Raw genomic sequence first — 23,171 nt, forward strand, 5'->3', positions numbered from 1 at the left:
TCTCTCTCTCCCTCCCCCCCTCCCTCTCTCTCCCCCTCCCCCCCCTCTCTCTCTCCCTCCCCCCCCTTCCCTCTCTCTCCCCCTCCCTCTCTCTCCCCCCTCCCCCCCTCCCTCTCTCTCTCCCTCCGCCCCCTTCCCTCTCTCTCCCCCTCCCTCTCTCTCCCCCCCTCCCCCCCTCCCTCTCTCTCTCCCTCCCCCCCCCTTCCCTCTCTCTCCCCATCCCCCTCTCTCTCCCCCCCCCCCCCACTCCCCCTCTCTCTCTCTCCCTCCCCCCCCCTCTCCCTCTCTCTCCCTCTCCCTCTCTTTCTCTCTCGGCTGATAAAATGAAAATAAAAAGAACAAGTGATCATCACATGACATCATGTGTAAACTTTATTCAACGGAATAAATCTGAACTGCTGCCTTGTTCTCTGTCTGTGTGTGTCTGTGTGTGTGTGTGTGTGTGTGTCGGTGAGTGTGTCGGTGAGTGTGTGTGTCTGTGTGTGTGTGACCTTTGCAGAGCACTCTGAACCACACAGTGACTGTCGGTCAAAGGCCTCCTGCAACACACACGTGTGTAGTCCTACTGGATGTGTGTGTTTGTCAGGTCTCTGTATTTGCAATTGGGTAGTGTGTGTGTGTGTGTGTGTGTGTGTGTGTGTGTGTGTGTGTGTGTGTGTGTGTGTGCGTGTGTGTGTGTCCACAGATAGCAGCAGGTTAAAGATTAACGTTGGTCGGCTTGTAAAGCTAACACCGAGACAGTGAACCTTTGGAGTTTGATATGATGTGATCACACACACACACACACACACACACACACACACACACACACACAGTGTGGTCCCTAATGACACGTGAACACACACACAGACAGACACACACACACAAGGCCCTCAGAATGACACAGCTCTGATCGGAGGGAGGTGATCTCTGAAATTGCTCAGGTGAGTTTTTCTTGTTTCTCACTAAAAAGAAGGAACGTTTGGATGTTTTTTCGTCATAAATCTACCAGAAAGAGAGAGAGAGAGAGAGAGAGAGAGAGAGAGAGTCGTTGGACCAGTCTTCTTCTTCGCTGGTGTCTGATGAACGTTAGCTGAGATGCTAACCGTGGCTAACTGAACCAACGGGCCCAGTGTGTGTAACAACGACATAAATACTGTTTATCTAAGGGTTAATATCATTATTAGGAATCACTTCCAACATCAAAGGAAGTAGTGCAAAAACCTATTATGAGTAAAAAAAACATTACTCTAACTTGTATTTTATGTGTATTAAGGTTTAAAATAAAACTTCTAAAACGTTAAAGCTGATTATTACATTACTTTTATAATTCTAAGTATTTATCTGCTGTGTTTATATATTTAGTTACAATACCATGTGAAAACAGTCACATTTAAAATACTGAATACTGAACAGCAAGGTGGAGTTTCTTCTATTAATACTTTATATATAAGACAAAATAAACTAAAATAAGACATAAAGAGTCAAAAATAAATAAATAAAATAATAAATACATCAGGGATCAATTTAATTAATAGAATGTCAATGCAGAAATGTATATATATATATATATATTTATAGGGTATATATGATTTATTGTTATTAATATAAATACACACATACACTGTATATATAAAAGTTGTGCATGTATTGTGGAGACAGTTTTTAGTGGATCATTTAGTTCAATTATTGCTTTGACATATTTATGTGAATAAATAAACGTTATTTAACAGTCTGTAACGGAAAATGTGACCCATCGTAACCAGAGAGGAGGCCATGGCTGTGTGGGGGCGGGGCTTAAGTCCCAGCTGATCAGAGCACAGCCTCAATGTGTCAATCTTCAGGCCCTTCAGTTAATTAAGACAAGTAATTAATGTTCTGAATATAAGAACAACAACATTTGAATGATTTTATTTTCAAATATTTATTTGTAAAGTTATTTTCTGTTTGTATAGACTGATAATGGGATTTTATGAATAAAACGCGTGTGTATATATATATATGTATGTATACACACGTTTCATTTCCTTAATATATATTTGATGTATTTTTTGTTTAAAATATATACATAAGATAGTACACAAAGTACAGACGTGTCTCCACAAAGACACACTGTAACATTAGACTAATTTATAGCAAATAAAAATAAAAAACGGATTATATGCGTCTACAAATATATGACAGTGAAAAATATATTTAGATACTTAAATTGCTTGAGTAATGTTATTTTTTTATTATTTTTGCTTCAGTAACACGTTGAATTAAAAAAAATCGAGGAAAATATAGTAGATTCCAAAGTGTTGACAGCGAGCGAAGAGACGGTGTATGTAGATGGCTGTCTTCTTTCATCATCATCATCATCATCATCATCTGGTCACCTTTGACCTCTTTGTCTCTATGTCGTCTTTGTCTTTCGCCCTGATGTGAAGTACTCTCACTCTCACATCCTAACAAGCAGAAAGACATCACCTCGTTGAGTTTCTCTTTGAAATTCAAAAGAAAGTGTGGGTGTGTGTGTGTGTGTGGGAGGGGGGGGGGAGATCACCATGATAATGCATGCAGTAAAGATGCAGCATGCTGTTCATTATTACGCTGATGATATCAACCTTTCTTTGAGGTTCAAAGGGCTTTAAGTAGCCACTTAGTATAGTGAGAGTGTGTGTGTGTGTGTGTGTGTGTGTGTAGTTATCACAACCAACATGATGAGAGGATGAATTTGTTGTGATTATTTACAGTGCTGACACCTAATAGTGGAGACTTCTATACGAAGTGAGGATTTTAGTTTGTGTTACAGCCTTCTATGTTCCACTCATTGAGGAACTCGTGTGTCCAGAGTCCCTGTAAATGATTACAGGACAGACCTTGACCTCTCTTCTCCACTTCAAACACAACTCGTAACCGAGCAGGAAAACAGGGTCAGCTTGTGAGGACACACAATCTTCATGTGGACTCTTCATGAGGGAAAGGTGGTTTTTACACATTTATACATTTAGAGGAAAACTGAGGGCCATCAGGAAGAGCCTGTTCCTGACGGCCCTCTTGACTAAGGAACCCTAACCCAAAAATAACATGTTATTTTGTTGTCTTGCAGTGAGCGCCCCTAATTTCCCTGATTTACGTATTGTTGTCAATCACACCCAATGGAATCCAATCAGAAAGCAGGCGGGGACGGACTGGCGGGGATGCAGAAGGAGGCCGCTTTGCGGGCGCTAATGCAACGCACCGGATACCAACTGCAGCAGGTAGATTGATGAGAAATATCTGAAATGGTTACGGGGTTTTTCATTTTGTCCTTCATGCATCAAGGTGCATTTTAATAAACAAGATTGAGCTTCAAACACAATTTACTTTGTGTGTTATGTGTGGTGTAAAACGAAGAAGATTCCTAAGTGCAGATGTGTGTTTAGTTAACTACAAAACGTGGCCTTTGGTCATCAAATACGTGTCCACAAATATACTTCATACCTCAGTTCTTTTGTATAGAGTCAACCTAACTGAACGAAACCACTTGACGGAACAACTTCATTATGAAATGGTCACACGGAACCGTGTTTTTTAAATCTTACTTCCAGGAGAATGGCCAGCGTCGGTACGGCGGCCCGCCGCCCGGCTGGGACGGCCCTCCACCTGAGAGAGGCAGCGAGATCTTTGTGGGCAAACTACCCAGAGATCTGTTTGAAGACGAACTGGTTCCGCTGTGTGAGAAGGTGACAGTTGTTCCATTCAGAACACGTTGTTTAGATCCTTATGCAGTCCTCACAGATTATCTTCCTGTCTCCAGTACGGAACGATCTACGAGGTGAGGATGATGATGGACTTTAGCGGGAACAACAGAGGTTATGCATTCGTCACCTTTGGCACCAAACAGGAGGCCAAAGCTGCCATGAAGCAGCTCAACAACTACGAGATAAGGTCAGGGTTTGTATTTTCTGATACCTCACACACAAGACACATCTGTGCTGCTGAGACTTTAAATTCATTGGTATTGTAAGCTGACAACGTTCTTGAACGTCTCAACGGGGCTGCAGGTCCTTCCCAAAGTCTCCTAAAGTGTCCTCTGTCACACAGAAACTGTGCTTAAAGTAGTAAAATCACAGTAGAAACAAACAAACTCCATGCAACACATTAGAAACTCCTGCAACAGCCTGGAAAACAATGTGATCCCTCAGCAAGCATCAGTCTAATGACACAATCCTCTCTCAATCCTCTGATATATAGACTACAACCCTCTTATACATGGACTACAACCCTCTGATATGTAGACTACAACCCTCTGATACATGGACTACAACCCTCCGATACATAGACTACAACCCTCTGATACATGGACTACAACCCTCTGATACATAGACTACAACCCTCTGATATATAGACTACAACCCTCTGGTATATAGACGACAACCCTCTGATACATGGACTACAACCCTCTGATATGTAGACTACAACCCTCCGATACATAGACTACAACCCTCTGATACATGGACTACAACCCTCTGATACATAGTTAACAACCCTCCGATACATAGACTACAACCCTCCGATACATAGACTACAACCCTCTGATATATAGACTACAACCCTCTGGTATATAGACGACAACCCTCAGATACATGGACTACAACCCTCTGATATATAGACTACAACCCTCTGATATATCTCTTGTGCCCCTCCCTCTCCCACAGAAACGGACGCCTCCTCGGAGTTTGCGCCAGCGTTGACAACTGCCGCCTCTTCGTGGGCGGGATTCCCAAAACCAAGAAGCGCGAGGAGATCCTGTCTGAGATGAGAAAGGTCACAGACGGGGTGGTGGACGTCATTGTGTACCCGAGCGCCGCTGACAAATCCAAGAACCGAGGCTTCGCCTTCGTTGAGTACGAGAGCCACCGGGCCGCCGCCATGGCCCGCCGAAAACTGCTGCCAGGTAAACGCCAAACATTCACCGCATACATCACAAAGGCCAGTTTAGAGGAGCGGCTGAAGATCTGAGATCCTGAGAAGCAGACACCAACATTCTGCTGAATACCAGCTCTGCTTCCCTAGTCACCATCTCAGTGAAGCATGCTAACAGTTGATAAACAACTCACTGGATGTCTTTAAACCGAACTGTGGATCCCGGCTCACTGATCTGTGCTGTATTTATTTCCAGTGAAACTCGAAGGCATCGAGTCCCATTTCTAAAGACTCCAAATGAAACCTACCTGTTTCACCCTTCAGGTCGCATTCAGCTGTGGGGTCACGCCATCGCTGTGGACTGGGCGGAGCCTGAGGTGGAGGTGGACGAGGACACCATGGCAACAGTCAAGATCCTATACGTCAGGAACCTCATGCTGCAGACTACCGAGGAGACCATCGAGAAGGAGTTCAACGGCATCAGACCAGGTACCGAGGAACACGCACCTGGGACCTCGCAGTCATTTTTAACCGCTGCCAACACGGGTTTTAAAATGATTCGATGTCTGGAAAGTGAAGACAGTTGTGGTAAAAGGGCCAGAGAACCATGTATGGTAATAAAACCAGGGAGACAGTCTGAAACAACAAGTAATAAAACTCTAAACCAGAATGGATGAACCAACAACAATATCATTTAGGAATCGGTGAAAGGTGTTTCGGCTTCATACAATTAATATATGATGTACATATTTAGAGTCAACTTCTTATGCCGTGGATGTGAATAATAATACTTTGATCCTTCAGCCGGACGGTTGAATCAAGTCTCTACTTTAACATTAAGGAGGTTTGTTGTTCTGCAGGTTCGGTGGAGCGAGTGAAGAAGATCAGAGACTACGCCTTCGTCCACTTCGCTCAGAGAGAGGACGCCGTCAACGCTATGGGTGCCCTCAATGGAAAGGTCAGAGGTCACATGACGTGAGCAGCATATTACATTGTGGTGTAAGGATCTGAATACAGCCCCCCCTCACAACCCTACCCCCCTCCAGCTGGTGGACGGCTCTCCCATCGAGGTGACGTTGGCCAAGCCGGTGGACAAGGACAGCTACGTCCGCTACACCCGAGGGACAGGTGGACGCGGGGCATCGCTGCTGCAGCCAGACTACGCCGCCTACACTCTGGGACAGGTAGGACCCTGAATGCATCACGCCGCCTGCATTCAGAACAACAGGACCCTGAAGGCACCACGCCGCCTACACTCTGGGACAATAGGACCCTGAAGGCACCACGCCGCTAGCTTTACCAGCTTGCTCCTGCATCAGTAATGCTGAGTTCCAACTATCAGCTACCATGAGATTCTGCATCACTTGTTTCTGTTGTATGAACTCACTTTTTAGATCCTGGGCCTTCAGTATTGGACACATTAGCTTGACGGCAGAAGGATGAAAGTTGTGATGTTTTTTGGGAAACTGGACTGTTGAGATGTTTCTCCTCCTCTCCATCCAGGTCTACGACCCCTCAGCGGCGTACCTAGGTCCGCCCGTGTTCTACGCCCCCCAAGCCTACGCCGCCGTACCAGGTCAGTTCCGCTTCCCGGCGGCCAAAGCTCATGTTGGAGGTCGAGGTCTGATAAGGACGCCGTCCGTCAGAGGTGAGGACGGATCTGAATCAGGAGATACTGAATGATAGAACACTGATGATCTTTTAACAAGTTAAAGGGGTCCAGATCATGACCTCTCTTATATTTTCTGCAAGCTTTAGTTGTTACGTCTCAGCTGTTCTTCCTTATTAAATAACATCGATCTAATCGAGTCCAACTGAACTCTATCGAATCAAGAACCAAAATAAAGAATGTTGTCACATAACTTTGCCTGGATGTCATATCGAACCCAATCCAGTGAATCAAAAGGACTTCATTGATCAACATGAAATCAGACTCATGTAATGAATGTAATGAGTCCTCCTCAGTGAGGAAGCACGGCATTGTACTGTTATCATGACTCATAATTGTTTGATTCTTCTTCTTCCCGGTTGATTTCCGGTGATTTGATTGATTTCACTGCCTTTTCGATCTCCTGTAGAAATTTACATGACTGTACCTGTAGGGGCTGCGGGGGTGCGGGGGCTGGGCGGGCGGGGATACCTGGCCTATGCTGCCGGCATCGGAGCCGGCGGCAGCGCCTCCTACAGCCTGAAGGCTGACAAGCAGGCGGAGGAGAAGCTTTACGACCTGCTGCCAGGCATGGAGCTCACCCCCATGAACCCCGGCGCCATGAACCTGAAGGCCGTCGCCAAACCTGCAACACAGGTAACACAACACACCTGGGGACCAGGACTCCTCTGAAGGACCGGCTTTTTATGTCCATCATATTGTACTCACCAAATGTTTGGCGTGGGGAGGTTACTACGGCAAAAGGTCTCTCACAATTAGCAAGAAGAAGTTGTATCAGGAGTCCTCGCTGCAGATATGACGCTCTGGATGGATTTACCTGACTACATTGATGTGAATACAAAGTCCACCTTTTCCGCTGGTCTTTGTAGTCTCTACTTTATGTTCTTTGAGAGACGAAAGACTGTTCTACCAAAATGTACTCACTGCTAACTAGATTCTGTCTGTCTCTTCGCCTCCAGGTTCTGGAGGAGTTGTGTCAGAAGAATAACTGGGGTCAGCCAGTCTATCAGCTCCACTCCGCCATCGGTCCGGACCAGAGACAACTCTTCCTCTACAAGATCACCATCCCCGCTCTGGCTACCCAGTACCCCAATGTGTACGAATAACCCTGATTGCTTCTACTACTACTACTACTATCCCATTTTTAACGTTCACGGTGATTGTCCAACGGTACCTGCAGATGAACAAAGGCGAGAGGAGCACAGTTATTCCGTAGCTTCATCACTTGTTCCTCTCTGCAGACATCCCTTCACGCCTGCTAAGCTGTGTGCGGCCGTAGAGGAAGCCAAGGTGCATGCGGCCGAGCACACTCTGCAGACGCTTGGCCTACAGACGGAGGGCGCCGCCGACGCTAGCTGTGCTACGGCCGCCACCGTGGCCTCGGTAACCTTCCCAGGTATGTGAAGGTCCGTACCCACAGCCAACTAACTCTCCACTTAACCAAACCACTAATGCTAACATAAACTGTGCAGGACCAGGACTAGAAAGACGACATGACGCTTAGTTTTCATCCTGGTGGTTTCAGCAGCTCAGTGAGCAAATGCTCTGCAGCTTCCAGGTCATCAGTCTGGTTCTCAATGATCTCCAGCCCTGAGTGACATCAGACATGAATCCTTTAGATACAGTTGGTATCAGAGGCTGAGGGTGACGTCATACATCTACAGTTCATTTTCTGAGGCAGAGCTGAGCTACGAGGCTGAACCAGAGGAAAGTCTTAAGCCTGGTTCTAAATGATAGGAGGTGGAAGTTGGTCCCACAGAAGAGGAGCCTGATAAGGAACAACAGGCCGAGCATTTATGGAGCGCAGCTGTCTAGTAGCGAGATATGATACTATAAGTCTCTTAACATATGACATGGCCTTACCAAGAGCTACAGTACACAGTACTCCTACTGCTCCTCTGTGTACCACCACCACTACCCTACTACTACTGAGACCACCAGTACTACTACCACAGCTTCCCAGTATCTACTGGTAATATGCTACTACTATGAGAGCAACTACTAATACATCTCCTGCTCAATGAATACACATTTTAATTTTTTTCTTCTTTCATAGAGATTGAGTTTTTTATGGTATAAAAGGTGATAATATGTCCGATTTTTGAGTAAACGTCTTTCTGCCCTCTAGTGGCCAATAAAAAGAGGTATTTACTTCAATATTATGCAACAAAAGGAAAACACTACTCAGACTGAATGTTGTAACAGGAACTCATAAGAACCAGTTTGTTTTGATGAAGTTAATTCCAGGCTGTTTAAGGCTGCTTTTATTGTGAAACAGGAAGCTATTCATGGCAGCGTCTTTGTGTCCAGGTTACGCTCTGGCGAGCCCGGCAGCGTCGGCGGTGGTGTCCCAGCTGAAGCAGGCGGTGTCTCTGGGTCAGGACCTGACGGCGTACACCACCTACGAGGGATACCCGGCCTTCGCCGTGGCCACTCGCCACACCGACGGATACGGGGTTTTCTAAAAAGGGAAAAGGAACATCTCACAGCTCCGGAGGCGTTGCTCATGCTGAAGGTTCTCCAGGTGGACGGATCCACGTGGACACCGCTTCACATTCGCCAGTCTCCCACAAACACATTTCTCACCCATTAATCTATTTTCTTTCTTCATATTGTATGCGTTTCAGAATAAACGTAGATGATTGTCCTGGGATTGAGGAGCAAGGCGGCATGTAATTGGCTGTCAGTTGGTTCACATCTTATTTTTTTATGTTTTTTTTTTTGTTTCTTTGCATGTTTTTAGAAAGAAATACGTGAAATAGATTTAGTTCTTCTATGATTTGTTGTAGTTTCTCTAAGATACCTGGGAGATGTAAGTATTTTCAATGTCTTTCCACTGGACCATTTCAGCTTTTTCCTGTCTAAGTTATTTAGAGATACAACTGAAATCTGTTGGATTGGACATTTGAAACCTTGTTTTAGTCACTGAGGCCCTCTGGACTTTGTAGTCCTACAAGCTGTGAATATGTAGTGTTTAACTTGTGGTGTCATGAGCTTCTTCTCCCTCATCTTTAACATTTTAGTTTTGTGTGGGAGAAGCTCAACGTTTACTGAAAGACAAAAGCTTCTTCGGGACTTACGAATATTACTAATGAATCCTAATTGTTTTTTAATTAAACCCCAGAAAGTAAACTCCGAACATCGGCAATATTTCTACAATATTTTCATCAAACCGACACAGGACTTTCCACCAGGAGACAGGTGTCCCCTTCAAAAATACAACAACAGATCCTTTGGTCTGAGTTTGAGGAACACACCAAAGCAGAGACAGTATTAAAAGTGTGTGGAGCACTTAGAACTTATTTTTATACCAGGAATAGATCCAGAGGCTATTTTGTACAGAGTTATTGTGCATTCTCTAATGGGAAAGTGAGTCAACACATCTGTGATGGAACAGAGATCTGTGGGTATTCTGGAGAGGTTTCATAACATGAAAGAAACTACTCTGATGAATTGTGATGATTGGTGATCCATAATCTGACTGAAATAAAGAGACTAACATCAATGTGAAGGTTATTTCTCTACATTTAATAAATGGTATTCTACATGTGATGTCTTGCCCAAGGACACATCGACGCGCTCAGCAGGACCTGGGATCGAACCGCCAACCCTCTGACTGGAGGTCGATCGTGTGCTCCTTCCCAGCCACAGGTCTGCAGCATCTGGGTCAACCACTATATTAAGTATTAATATTAATGCTAGTGGTATTAGTTGATACAAAAGTGATATGAAGTAAAAAACACTCTAAATTGTAGATGGACTACTAAGATTAACACATAAATCACTGACTCGGTGGTCCTACCCTGAGGCCCTGAAGGCATCACTGACTTGGTGGTCCTACCCTGAGGCCCTGAAGGCATCACTGACTTGGTGGTCCTACCCTGAGGTCCTACCCTGAAGGCATCACTGACTTGGTGGTCCTACCCTGAGGCCCTGAAGGCATCACTGACTTGGTGGTCCTACCCTGAGGCCATGAAGGCATCAATGACTCGGTGGTCCTCAGTGGTTGATCACTAATTAGCATTACGTTTTCTGTTAGCTTCTGCGGTCGATCGCGCATGCTTGGTGGGATTTGTTCTGATGGAAGGGATGCGTTGGTGACCGACCTGCGGGCCGTATGTTCGACACCCCTCCTCTAAATAATCAGATTATTAAATATCCAACATTTCATTGTCTTTATTCTATGCATTTGTTATTTTTGTGGCATGTGGTGAGAGCATTTTCACCAGAGACTGAAGATAACATGAATAAATTCAGATAAGTAGTAATGAATCACTATTCATGTTCATTACGTTAAATTTTTTTTTAATGTGAAACCACTAAGAAGTAAGATTAAAAAAAACGCCCTAAAACTACAGATTCCACGAAGTGTTTTATTTTATTATTTTAATTTCGTTACGGCTAGCTAAGGGCTAGCCTATAGCTAGCGGGGGTCCAGCTAGCGCCCTACGCTGATGTTGCACACCTTGCAGCTGGGGTCCTTCTTGGCGTTGAGGGTGGACTGGCTGGTGAGCTGCTGACCGCTGATCGGCTCCACCGCCCCTGAGGACAGGTCCACCGGATCTGTGTAGACCACCTCCAGTAGGACGTCCTGGGCATGGAGAAAGGACAGCGAGCCGTCAGCCCCCACCACGCGCCTCAGGAAGCGGTTGTCGGATGGGCGCAGCGCCGGGAGCCGTCCCTTGCAGAAGGCGTTTCCAGAGGAGCCCTCAGGGGCCAGGACCAGGACCACGTAGTGGTAGGATGTGTACATGCAGTAGAAATCACCAAAGTAGACGTTGGTGTTCTGGTCGAAGAGGAGATCCGCTCGTATCTGTGAGACAACAAAGGTGGTGTTGGTGCTACTTCCTCTTCTTCTGTGTAACCATCATACAGAAGGACATCATACAGAAGGACTTCATACAGAAGGACATCATACAGAAGGACAAGAACATCAAACCTGATGTCTCTTTCAGATGAATCAACACAGCAGTTAAATGTTTAGTTCCTTCTCTTTAAACACAGAAAACTGGGTGAATGTTTAAGTGTCTCAAGGCTGCACAGAAACTAGTAGCTACGTCACCTACCCCCAAAGAACCAGTAGAGCTACGTCACCTACCCCCAAAGAACCAGTAGAGCTACGTCACCTACCCCCAAAGAACCAGTAGAGCTACGTCACCTACCCCCAAAGAACCAGTAGAGCTACGTCACCTACCCCCAAAGAACCAGTAGAGCTACGTCACCTACAACCAAAGAACCAGTAGAGCTACATCACCTACAACCAAAGAACGAGTAGAGCTACATCACCTACAACCAAAGAACCATTAGAGCTACGTCACCTACAACCAAAGAACCAGTAGAGCTACGTCACCTACCCCCAAAGAACCAGTAGAGCTACGTCACCTACCCCCAAAGAACCAGTAGAGCTACGTCACCTACCCCCAAAGAACCAGTAGAGCTACGTCACCTACCCCCAAAGAACCAGTAGAGCTACGTCACCTACAACCAAAGAACCAGTAGAGCTACATCACCTACAACCAAAGAACGAGTAGAGCTACATCACCTACAACCAAAGAACCATTAGAGCTACGTCACCTACAACCAGAAACCAGCGAAGCTTCATCTCCATTTGTTTTCAGAAGAGCAATGATGGATGACCTCTAAAATGTCCCTGAAGACACACAAGGACCTGGAAGCGGTGGGGTCCGTAGGGGGAGTCCTGGGGGGGCTTCCCGGTGTTGAACTCCGTGTTGCAGCTGAAGAAAATCCCCTCCAGCTTCCCGCTGATGGGCGAGCCGTGGCTGCCGCTGTGGTCTTTGACCGCCGGCAGCATGCGGCAGCACTGAGCGTCCCTGGAGCCATAAGACGTGCTGTGGACCAATCACAGGGGGTTAGAGGACAGATAGACAGACAGACAGACAGACACACAGACAGACACACACACACACAGACACACACCTGGCCTGGTAGAAGTAGTCCTTCTGATGGTTTCTGTAGAAGAGGGTAAACGGGAGCATCCGGCCGGCAATCGCTTCTGCTTTCTGCAGCAGCTGGTTCAGCTGTAAGGTGGAGTAATCTAAAAAAGATCAAAGGAATACATTACAAGTATACATACAATAGGTGTTATTATAGAGAAAATGTGTAACTTTAGAGATAATACTAATAATAACTTATAGATAATACGTGTTATTTTTGACCTGCGGTGCAGAACTCCACGATCTCGCTCCACTCAGAGACGGCGTAGTCCCCGTCCTGCTGCTTGGCGGCGGTCTGGGCAGAGACGGTGTATTCTGTGCGAGGACTGAGGAACCAATGGCCTCTCACCGTCATCGGCAGGGGAACCGCCTTCGCCACCAGCTTCGTCGGCACGTCCTGAAGGAGGAAGAGGAGGGGTTTTAGCTTCAGGAAGAGGAAAGAGGGTGGAAGTCAAGTTTGGCAACAAGAGGACAGTTTCAGTTTTATTTAATCCACTATTATTAAACGTCCCCAGCACTTCCTCTAACGTCCCCAGCACTTCCTCTAATGTCCCCAGCACTTCCTCTAACGTCCCCAGCACTTCCTCTAATGTCCCCAGCACTTCCTCTAATGTCCTATGGACTTCCTCTAACGTCCCGGGGACCTCGTGGGACCGACCTTGTGTTTGAACTTGTTGCAGCTCCTGTTCTCCTTCTTGTTGAGGTCAATGAAGTAGTGGGTGATCCCCTCCATGTCCCCCCCCTCCATGTCCCAGCTGATGTTGAACGAATCACAGGTGATGTTGCTGATCTGGATCAGCTGAGGAACCGGCAGGAAGTCCACTTCCCCTCTGGCTGCAGACCCTGAGGCTGGAAGAGAGGCGGAGCTTCTCTTAGATCAAGTAGGACCGTTCTTCTACGCGTCGTGAGGTTCAGACGAGCAGAAGATGGCGAAAATCTCATCTGATCATTTCTCTAAAAAAAGTGTCCTAAGGTCACATGACCTGAGACTCATTAGAATGAAGCTCGTCACCTCGACTCCTTACAGAATGTGTGAATGACCACGAGTAGAAAAGGACTCAGATAAACACAATGTTCCTGCCTTGTAGACATTTGAAGGATTATCTGCTCTTTATAGACGACCAGCTGACGATGACAAGCAGATTTCTGCATGTGGCTGAACATTATTTATTAAATACAGACTCCTTTAACGCGCTGCAATAGAAGGTCTGTGATCCCCAGTGATTCTTCATCTCTAGTCTTCATCAACATGAACACACACTGACCTTCTCCATCGCAGCGACGCTCCTCGCGGTTCATCGTGGTTCCATCCAGACAAACAAGAAGCCGTCTCCCCCTGTGAGGGATTACAAGGAAAAGTGAATCAAAGCAGCTCTTATGTAAAGAGATTAAGCAGCTCAACACTTCTAACTCATCTAATCTCTGGTTCCAGTGTGGAGGACCGGAGTCTGCTCACCTCTCAGCTACAAGGACGTTCTACCGGACCAGTAGATGGTTGTGAGCAGACCCTGGAGGAGCCACGAGCCCCCCCCCCCCCACCCCCACACACACCTCAGTGAGATCAAAGCTACAATGACGTCATCAGGACTTATTACTTTATTCATATACTGTAAATAAAGCAGGCTGGTGGTTAGCTCCTCTGCTACGAGCTTACGTTAGCATGTTGATTATTACTCTGATATAACCACATGGGGGGGGGGGGGGAGGCCATGTCACTGATAACTAACTCCATCGATGAGTCACATCACAAGGTTTTTTAAATGATGGTCTTTATTGAGAATAACAGCAGGTGGACATGTGACATGTGAAGGTCTCAACACACATTCATCATCTTTATTAAGTTCACATACAAACACTAATATTACGTCAAATTAAAAACACGTGACGACAGGCCGTAATAAAAATACAAGACACAAATAAATAAACATGGAATCTTAAGGCTTAAGGTTGTTGTCATGACAACGAAGATCACGAGTCCGTTAGCGGGAAAGAATTTTACTTTCATCTTCTGCAAAGAAAAACTAATTAAACTAAACGTTTGAACCCCAATTTCTTTTATATTAAAAAAGTTTCCTTTTCGAATTCCTTAAAGGGAAAAAAACGTCACCTCATCTTCGCCGAGGAGACGTTTGGTCCGTTTTGTTGAGGAACAACATCTGACTGCAATAAGAGGAGGAGCCTCAGCAGACCTGGAAGACGTTTTAAAATATCAACTATTGACAGAAGCGTCATGCGTCGTGGTCTCTGTAGACTCCGCCCCCTGGAGGAGGCGGGGCTCACGTGGGGCGCGGTGTGCCGTGCACTCTGAAGCGGTACATGCAGGTGTACTCCTGGTGGCCCCAGTTAGACAAGACCTGGACCTCGATGAGCTGGAAGGCCTCGTGGTTCTCCTCCTGAGGAGAGAGGTTTACTGATCACATGACACCTTAGGAAGTCACATGGACCTCCTGAAGGTAACTCACAGTGACGTGGTACGTCTGTAGAGGTTCTCCCTCAGAGTCAAAGGTGAAGGAGCCAAGAAGCTTCTTCTCTTTATCTTCTTCTTCCTCCTTCAGGCCCTGGAGACCAGAAACACACCGCTGACGGGTCGTTGAAGCAGACCCCCCCCACACATCCTCCCCCATGTCCCCCCTCCCTCACGTAGACGGTGAAGTCCCTCGGGGCGCTCTCCAGGCTCCCGCTGGGGGTCAAGGCTCTGTCGATGTGCTCCATGGAGAATGCTGTGGGGAGAATCTTCATGGAGAGCCTGATCACCAGGAACCCTTTGGAGCCTCTGAAGGCCCAGCAGTTCCCTGGATGGACATCTGGCTGCAGGTAGAGACGCGGCTTAAAGACCTGGTGCCCGTGGTGATCACGGTGAACATGTGACTCGTGCTCTCACCTGGATCACGGCCCGAGGAGACTGGGAGAAATACCACAGAGGAAGTCCGAACAGGCTGAGCAGCGCCGCCTTGGTCTGGAAGGTCTCAGAGCAGCGAGCGGTCAGGATGCTGCCGCCTGCAGGAGGACACGCACGTCACGTACGGGGGGGGGGGGGGGCAACTACAAGAGACGAGCTTCGGCTTCTGACCTCCAGACTCCAGAGCAAAGTCGGCCAGGCCGGTTCTGTCCTGAGAGAAGAGACGCAGGGCGTCGGCCACGATGTCCTCGACGTCCTGCAGGACGTCACATGACCATTAGATAGAAACAAGAGGAATAAGACACGTTCTTCTACTGTACAGCAGCCGTCATAATGACATTTACTTTTTAAATATACGTTTTGATTAAAACAAACAAGATGATTCATTTCATCATTATTGTGGAATCCAGACAGTGCCCCCCCCCCCCCCCCCCCCCCTCACCTCCGGGGTCAGGGCGGAGTCTTCGCCCCCTCGATGCCCCTCCAGCTGCCGGCTGACGTTCTGCAGGAGGCGGAGCTCCAGGGCGAGCAGCGCCGCCTGCAGGTCGTCTGTGCTCACGTAGCGCTGGACCAGCGGCTCCTGGAGGGCGGGCCCTTCTTCGGGGGGGGGGGCCCCGTCAACCACCGACAGCTGGTTGCCGTAGAACAGAAGCCGGACCTCCTCACGGACCTGAGCAGAGATCTGAGAAAGAGGATTATTCTTTAAAATGGTCACAATAATAGAAGTAAATAGAACTGCGCCCCCCCCCCCTCACCGCCTGCTGGATCCCGTCGAGGCGTCTGCAGCTCTCCTCACAGCCAGAGAGACCTTCCACATGGCGCCGGACGTCCTGCAGCGCCGCCGCCAGCTGAGCAACCTCTGACAGCAATGCATCATGGGACATGCTACAGGAAGTCATAGGACACCTTGAGTCCAGAGGTCCACGTGTCCCCCAACCATCACGAATAGAACAATCTGTAGAGTGAGGAGGAGGATGAAGGGTACCCATCTGCAGCTAGTGATGAGGAAGATGATGAGGAGGAGGAGGAGTCTGCTTCTCGTCTCCACTGCTCCTCCTGGACAAAAAAAACATGAAACACAAAACGTCTGTTTCAATCACATATCAAACGTAGCCTGCAGGCAGTCAAGGTCCCCAGCAGGACCCCCCGGGACCAGAAGGACCAGCAGGACCCCCCGGGACCAGAAGGACCAGCAGGACCCCCCGGGACCAGAAGACGTACCTGTAGCTTAAGCTCCAGCTCATCCAGACGAGTCTTCTGACTCTGAAGTGAATCTTTCTGCAGCGACTTGAGACAAGAAAGAAAGACATGACAACGGTCATCATCTTCATCATCATCCCACCCATCTTCTCAAGTCCTGTACCTTCTCCGTCTGCCGCCTGTCCTCCAGTCCTCTGCTGAGCTGCTCTAACTTCTGCTCCATCAGGTTCCTCATCCATGGCTCCGCCTCCTCTCTGCGGCTCTGATCTGAGACCAGCAGCCGGAGCTCCTCGTACAGCTGCAGCACCTCCTCATGCCGCCGCTCCGCCTCCCGCCCGCCGGCCTCCACCCGCTCCCCCAGCGCCACCAGACCCTCCTCCAGCCGGAGCAGCCGGACCGAGCCGTCCCCCGGCGAGACGTCCCCCGGCGAGACGTCCCCCACCGACCTTAAAGACGCCTCCCGCTCAATCAGCTGAAAAGAAAATACTATCAAACCTGCTCGAGGTCCCGACAGGAAAGGGGGGGGGGGGCACACACACACACACACACACCTCCTCTCTGCTGTCGGTAAGCACCTCCCCCGACTGCCCGGCGCCCCCTGCTGGGGGGCTGTGGGTCCACTCGGTGACATTGACAGACTGCAGAGCCGGACCAAACCAACACAGGCCTGGAGGGGGGGGGGGGTGTAATATTCAGAGCTGTTTATCATTAATCGCGTTAGGGACGAAGTCACCATGTTTCACCCTTAATAAACCTTGAGATGAATGAAAGGAGAAAGACGTACTGAGGAGCAGCAGGAGGAGCACAGCAGACCTGCAGGAGGAACCAAACGCATCCAACAGTCAAACAGAGCAATTACCCACAATTCATAGCAATGCCACACAAATGATTACGTACCCAGTCAGGAGGAAGCTGGAGGTCATGTGACTCCATCGCCTGTTGGTCCTCCTCCGGTCACCTGCTGAATCACCTGAAGACAAGAAGCATGTCGGTTACTCCTCAGGAGGAGAGAACATCAGAACATCTCGTGAAGCAGCAAAGAGCGAGAAGAACAACCAGGATCATCCATGAGAAACACATTAAGGAAAGGAGGAGGAGGCTGAGGGACAGAAGGTGATGGGAGAACTTGTTGCTGTGGCAAAATGAAGAATAACCAGGTTCTTTATTTTAAACTAAATCATCTCAAATGATCTCTTCTGCGAAGTAGAAGAACTTTTCAACCAACAGATAAAAAACAGCAGCGTTCCACAAACAGGAAGCCACCGAGGAGCAGGTGAGGACCGTCTGTCCCGACAGTCCTCACCTGTCGGTGACAGCAGTTTAACGGAGACGTTTCTACAGGAGAGCCTCAAGAGATCCTCATATTTTACAGACACCCGGAGACAACAAGAGAAGACAGACATCAAAAGGACAGACGAGTGGACCAGCTTTGGTCCCTGAAGACTCACACAGGGATCCGTCTGGATGGAGCTCCTTCTGGGTGGAGGTGGACTCCTTCAGGTCCATGACTCCACAGAGACCGGGTGCAGCTGTAAACAGAAGAAACAGTCTGAGCCCTGAGGGCCAGCGCAGCCCCGGGGGGGGGGGGGGGGGGGACATTTGCATTTCGCCACGGCAACAACCAAAGTGAGGAGGTTGGGAGGGAAACCGGAGGACAGGTGAGACAACAGGAAACCCAAATCTGTGCAGCCGCTAAGCATCATGGGAAACTGAGGAGGAACCTCTCTGGTCATAGAGGTTCTAAAGTGGTCACTGAGAAGGTTCTAGAGTTTTAAGAAGAACACCCGAATAAGGAAGTGAGGGGGAGGGGACATATAGAAAAGGTCCAGGTGGATTCTGTTGCTCCGGGTGTTGACGGGTGCCAGGTGGGACCCAGACCCCTCCCCCTCGTAGAGACACCTTCACTTAGTACCTCCGTGTCCGTCCTGTGAGAACAGCTCCTCACACACCTGCCAGGTGTGCGCGAGGACACGCCCACAGCCGGCTGCAGCTCTGCTGACACACAGCCTGAAGGGGCGGAGCCACATCTGCAGCACATCTGGAAGAGAGTCGCACCCCAATGAAGATCTACGGGACACCTGACTGGGTCTCACGGGGACAGACAGGATTTGATTCATGGGGGCGGAGCCACAGAGCAGCATCCTGTCACATGATGAGGGCTCGCCTGAAGACCAGAAGACACCGCACCTGTCTTCACGTGTCCCTCCTCCCTCACATGTGCCTCACCTGTCGCTCACCCTCCCCGCCCCCCCCCCCCCCTCACCCGCCGTGCTCCTGCGGCTGCGGTCCCGGCCGTAGATGGTCGAGGCCTCAGCGCCGGCGGCCTGCAGCTCACATTGTCCACAGTGAAGCGGGCCGTGAGAGTGAAGCAGATGTTTGGGACATCGGAGGACAGCGTCCACAGGGCGCTGGTTCAGTAGCACCGTGGCGTCTGCCTCAGAGCAACAGGAAGCACCGTTAGCCTCGGAGAGGAGACGCTTTCCTTGATTACTAATGAGAACAGCGACTGACCTTTGGAATCAAACTCCTGGTCCAAGCCTGCAAAAAGAAACACAATCACAGAACCACACCCCTCCAAAATAAAAGCTGTACATCAGAGGAAGGAGGCCACTTACCCCAGAAGGTGTCGACCAGCGTGGACTCCTGCACGGAGTCGTCCAGTAGAGACGACAGCAAGGAGGCGTCAGAGGCAACGCTGCTGCTGAGGAGCGGCGGGACCAGCGCTCGACGAGGAGAACCGACGAGGAGAGACTCGGAGCAGGAGGCCGAGAGATGAGAGCGACGGGACGACCTGAAGGAGGGGAGGAGGCAGAGGGACCAAACAGAAGGAGAGGGTTGAGGAAGAGAAGAAGGTAGGGAGGAGATAAGGTGAGGAGGAGGCAGATGAAGGGAGGAATGAGGACAGAAGATGAGGAGACAGATGGGGGGAGGAGGAGGAGGAGGAGGAGACAAGGGCAAACGGGAAAAGGCCAAGGAGGAAGTGAGACCTGTTGCTCCTCCAGCTGGCTCCTCCCACACTGAAGGAGGCGCTGCCACGAGGAATACTTCGGTCCAACAGGCCTTCATCCAGCCGGAGGCTCCGTCTGGACATGATCGCTGAGGAGGTGCTGCTCCTTCTCCGAGCCCCACAGCGAGAGGAGGAGGAGGCGCCAACACATCAAATTAAATGATTTATTTTAATTACATCTTTGTTTTGTATCGTTTCCATTACAAAAAATATATATATTTAGCATCAAATCATGTTCTTCTAATAAAAGACAAATGTCTTATTGACATTAGACCAAACATTGTATGCAGTTAAGGTAATAATGATTAAATGAATATCTGCTGTTTATGGATTCATTATTCAGTTGCTATGATACTAAAGTACTGCTTCATTAAAGTATTTTACAAATTCAATATTTTAAGACTTTTATTGAATCTTATATTTAAACTCTTGTGTATTCAACTGTGAGGGGGTTCTTTTCATATTTATCACTGAAAAATACAACACGTGTGTTGAATCTTATACTAGTTTAAAAGGTACCGTCGGACTGCAGCCAATCAACGCGCACCCACGACAGAGGATGTTCCAGAGAACCAATGATAATCCGCGGTGGGCGGGGCCCCGCGAAAGATAAATGGTGGCAGTGCTAACTGTAGCTTTAGCTCCGACCCACCGGCGTAGAGTAAAATTTACTTTACTTTAGTATTAAAATACTCACCTTCAGCACAACTTCCGAAAAAGAGGGCGACTCTTCAACAGCGGACTTGTTAAAGATAGAAGCAGTTGCTGGATGATGCTTACTACGCACTTAACAGTACTATTATGGCTGGAAGGGCAGCTTCCGGTCCTGTTTTCCCCGTTAAATAACGCCGGTTAGCGGCGACGCAGCGATACAAACATGGACGTGTCACAGAGACTCGTGTGGAGGACAAACATGTTCTAAAAGTTGAGTGATAAACTCACAAAAGGCCCAACAGAGAGTAAAAGCAGCCGGGGGTTCGGTGATTTGATTTTATAGCGGCGCGCTGACGTGTCGCCGCCGTGTGGCCGGAGGAGCGAACGACACCACGTGGAAAAAGTCTCCAAAAGGAACGAGCAACGTTTAAGGGATGAGAGTGAGGTAAAAATAATTAACCATTTGATTTATTTTGATTCATTTATTCGATGTATTTAATCTGTTTCTAAATGAACAAACACAGAAGTCTACTGTTGCATTTAATGTCTTGTATTTTCTTGATAAAATTGAATCATTGCAAACTATTATAACCCATTAAAGAGACAAATATAATGCATATTTACTCAACAGTGTATAATGAACTTAATAGACGCGATTATTTCCTGTTTAATATAATTATTTGAATAAACCAGCAGTAACTTTTCATGACCCTAAACATCATCATCATCATCATGATCATTCTATAACGGTCCGAGGTAGGTGACGTCACGCTTGCATGTGACCTTAAAACGTTACGGTTTGACGTTGAGCGGCTTTAAAATCACGAGTCTTTACGATGAACAATCAATTATAGATGAACATTAACACACTAAACACGAGCTGATCCCATTAAATATGTGTCAGTAGATATTGTATTTAATAATGCTAATGTTAAATTAATGTATATATATTAATGTGTATATATAAATATACACACACATGTAAATGCCGTAAACATCATGTTCTGTATGACACTATAATATTGTGGCTACACACACACACACACACACACACACACACACACACACCGTGAGCTCTTCACTGAACTTCTAAACTCCGTAAAGTGTAACCTCGCTCGCAGGGGGGGGGGGTAAATGTTCTGATTAATCTCGTTAAGGGGGGGGAGAAACATGTGGGTCCGTAACCAATAGCCTGCAGCCAGTGAGAGTCACGGGGTGTGCAGGAGGGGGGGGCAGCCCTTTATCTCTCGCGGCTCTCTGCAGGCTCTCGGTTCTCCTCCTTGAATCCGGTACCGAGCATGTCCGGGTCCTCTGGCGCAGCGGAGCCGGTGGGCTACATCACGCGGGTCCAGAGCTTCAGCGCCTGTCACCGGCTGCACAGGTACGGACACACGGTCCCGGTCCCCGGGGGAACGGGACAAAGAGACCGGAAGGAGCGCGCTGGTCCCCGGCGTCGCTCCGTGGATCCGGTTGACGGATCGACGCCGGGGACCAGCGCGCTGGGTCCGGAGGTTCGATGCCCGAGAGGCCGCTGGTGCTGCCTTCAAGGGCCCTTCAACGTGCAGTAAAAGAGAGAACGTGTATATGTTCGTGTTCCTTTACAAACTAACCAATTAAAAGGTCTGCGTTTGGATAGAATTTTAATTCGACATTCAATTTCATTGCTAAAAATTCTACCCGTTTGTGTTTGTGAAGTTAAAATAGTAGTTAGTAGAGCTAATGTTTTATTGCCTTCATGTGAAGTTAGAGGCGCTTTAGCTTGATGAACTCGTGAAACTCAACGTGTTCGTTGCTGTTTAACAATCTATTGAGTTTCATATCTCCTCTTAAACTACGTCTGAACGTGAAGCTCGAGTGTCCCAGCAGCTCCTGAAGGCACCGCGGTGTTTGTTGTTGTTGTTGTTCTCTGCAGCCCCCACCTCAGTGACGAGGACAACAGGGCCGTGTACGGGAAGTGCAACAACCCCAACGGACACGGACACAACTACAAAGGTCTGTGCTCACGTGACCCGTGACTCACCCCCTCATTCCCTCACTCACTCACTCCTCTCTCTCTGTGTCCTCAGTGGAGGTCACCGTGCGCGGAAAGGTGAGCATCAGCCAATCGGAGCACAGAAGGGAATCAGCTGACTGATCAGCTGTTTGCTGTCCTTTTAAGTTACATTTTATAATTCAATACATTCAGTCTTTGTTCCACATTCAATGATTTTATATTTTTGAGGACAGAAAACATTTTAGTCTCATGTTTCACTTTATTTTTTACTATTCTCTAATTAATTTATCAGATTTCAACATTAAGATTTTCCATCTTTTATGATTCATTTTACAAAATAAATCCCCCCTGAAATGGGTGTCATTTTGTCACGTTGTGGCTCCTCAGATCGACCGGCTCACTGGGATGGTCATGAACCTCACTGACTTGAAGAGGTGCATTGAGGTGAGATCCTCTTCTTCATCCTCTTCATCATCGGACCACACAGTGGGGCCCGTGGGGTTTTATAAACGAGACTGTCCATCCTGCAGGACGTCATCATGACGCCACTGGACCACAAGAACCTGGACCGGGACGTCCCGTACTTCAGCAGCGTCGTCAGGTGACTCCTCGGCTTCCTTTTTACAGTTTGTTAATAAATGAGTTTCCTGTTTTGTTGATAAAGTTTTATCCCTCCAGCACCACGGAGAACGTTGCTGTTCACATCTGGAACCAGATGGTCAAAGTTCTTCCTCCAAACCTTCTGCACGAGATCAAGATTCACGAGACGGACAAAAACATCGTTGTTTACAGGGGAGAGTAGATCCACGGGGGGGGGGGGGGGACCTGAGGCTGGGAGAAGGTTCATATTCTGTGGTCCAGTCCAACCAAAGAGGGATCAAGTGTCTTCTCACAATAAAACAAACATTCATGGATCATAGTTTGGT

General features: G+C 48.0%; 4 protein-coding genes across 7 annotated transcripts; 2 read left to right on the plus strand and 2 right to left on the minus strand.

Annotated features, from left to right (window-relative positions):
* Window positions 1-777: 777 nt before the first annotated feature.
* On the plus strand, window positions 778-9,642 carry a1cf (apobec1 complementation factor). 3 transcript variants are annotated; one of them, XM_037463626.2, is made up of 13 exons: window positions 778-923; window positions 3,071-3,221; window positions 3,552-3,686; window positions 3,761-3,891; window positions 4,662-4,900; window positions 5,194-5,358; window positions 5,730-5,827; window positions 5,916-6,053; window positions 6,373-6,517; window positions 6,948-7,174; window positions 7,498-7,634; window positions 7,780-7,934; window positions 8,849-9,642. In XM_037463626.2, the coding sequence occupies exons 2-13, from the start codon at window positions 3,120-3,122 to the stop codon at window positions 9,001-9,003; spliced, it is 1,827 nt and encodes a 608-aa protein (XP_037319523.1). In that variant the 5' UTR covers window positions 778-923; window positions 3,071-3,119; the 3' UTR covers window positions 9,004-9,642. The 3 variants fall into 3 exon arrangements, with proteins under 3 accessions (XP_037319523.1, XP_037319524.1, XP_037319526.1); XM_037463627.2 differs by having other exon boundaries at window positions 6,972-7,174; XM_037463629.2 differs by having other exon boundaries at window positions 7,780-7,944; window positions 8,849-8,986.
* A 403-nt stretch (window positions 9,643-10,045) lies between these two features.
* LOC119212829 (phytanoyl-CoA hydroxylase-interacting protein-like) lies at window positions 10,046-14,021 on the minus strand. Of its 2 annotated transcripts, none has more exons than XM_037463631.2 (7): window positions 13,949-14,021; window positions 13,758-13,828; window positions 13,151-13,335; window positions 12,715-12,889; window positions 12,476-12,593; window positions 12,207-12,387; window positions 10,046-11,351 (listed from the first exon to the last, which is right to left on the minus strand). In XM_037463631.2, the coding sequence occupies exons 2-7, from the start codon at window positions 13,789-13,791 to the stop codon at window positions 10,977-10,979; spliced, it is 1,068 nt and encodes a 355-aa protein (XP_037319528.1). In that variant the 5' UTR covers window positions 13,792-13,828; window positions 13,949-14,021; the 3' UTR covers window positions 10,046-10,976. The 2 variants fall into 2 exon arrangements, with proteins under 2 accessions (XP_037319528.1, XP_037319527.1); XM_037463630.2 differs by having other exon boundaries at window positions 13,151-13,341.
* A 357-nt stretch (window positions 14,022-14,378) lies between these two features.
* Window positions 14,379-20,601, minus strand: LOC119212459 (SUN domain-containing protein 2-like). Its single transcript, XM_062560217.1, has 20 exons — window positions 20,296-20,601; window positions 19,579-19,707; window positions 19,207-19,382; window positions 19,103-19,129; window positions 18,855-19,022; window positions 18,504-18,629; window positions 17,962-18,120; window positions 17,489-17,567; window positions 17,376-17,404; window positions 17,143-17,258; window positions 16,755-17,063; window positions 16,613-16,678; window positions 16,377-16,447; window positions 16,147-16,276; window positions 15,834-16,073; window positions 15,563-15,647; window positions 15,374-15,489; window positions 15,133-15,300; window positions 14,955-15,050; window positions 14,379-14,885 (listed from the first exon to the last, which is right to left on the minus strand). Exons 2-20 carry the CDS (start codon window positions 19,680-19,682, stop codon window positions 14,769-14,771), a joined length of 2,382 nt encoding a protein of 793 aa, XP_062416201.1. The 5' UTR covers window positions 19,683-19,707; window positions 20,296-20,601; the 3' UTR covers window positions 14,379-14,768.
* An 879-nt stretch (window positions 20,602-21,480) lies between these two features.
* Window positions 21,481-23,164, plus strand: pts (6-pyruvoyltetrahydropterin synthase). Its single transcript, XM_037462877.2, has 6 exons — window positions 21,481-21,633; window positions 22,165-22,244; window positions 22,319-22,341; window positions 22,633-22,689; window positions 22,776-22,846; window positions 22,924-23,164. The coding sequence occupies exons 1-6, from the start codon at window positions 21,551-21,553 to the stop codon at window positions 23,045-23,047; spliced, it is 438 nt and encodes a 145-aa protein (XP_037318774.1). The 5' UTR covers window positions 21,481-21,550; the 3' UTR covers window positions 23,048-23,164.
* The last annotated feature ends 7 nt before the right edge of the window (window positions 23,165-23,171 follow it).

This window comes from Pungitius pungitius, chromosome 21 (genome assembly GCF_949316345.1).
Source record: "Pungitius pungitius chromosome 21, fPunPun2.1, whole genome shotgun sequence".
NCBI classification, from domain to species: Eukaryota; Metazoa; Chordata; class Actinopteri; order Perciformes; family Gasterosteidae; genus Pungitius; species Pungitius pungitius.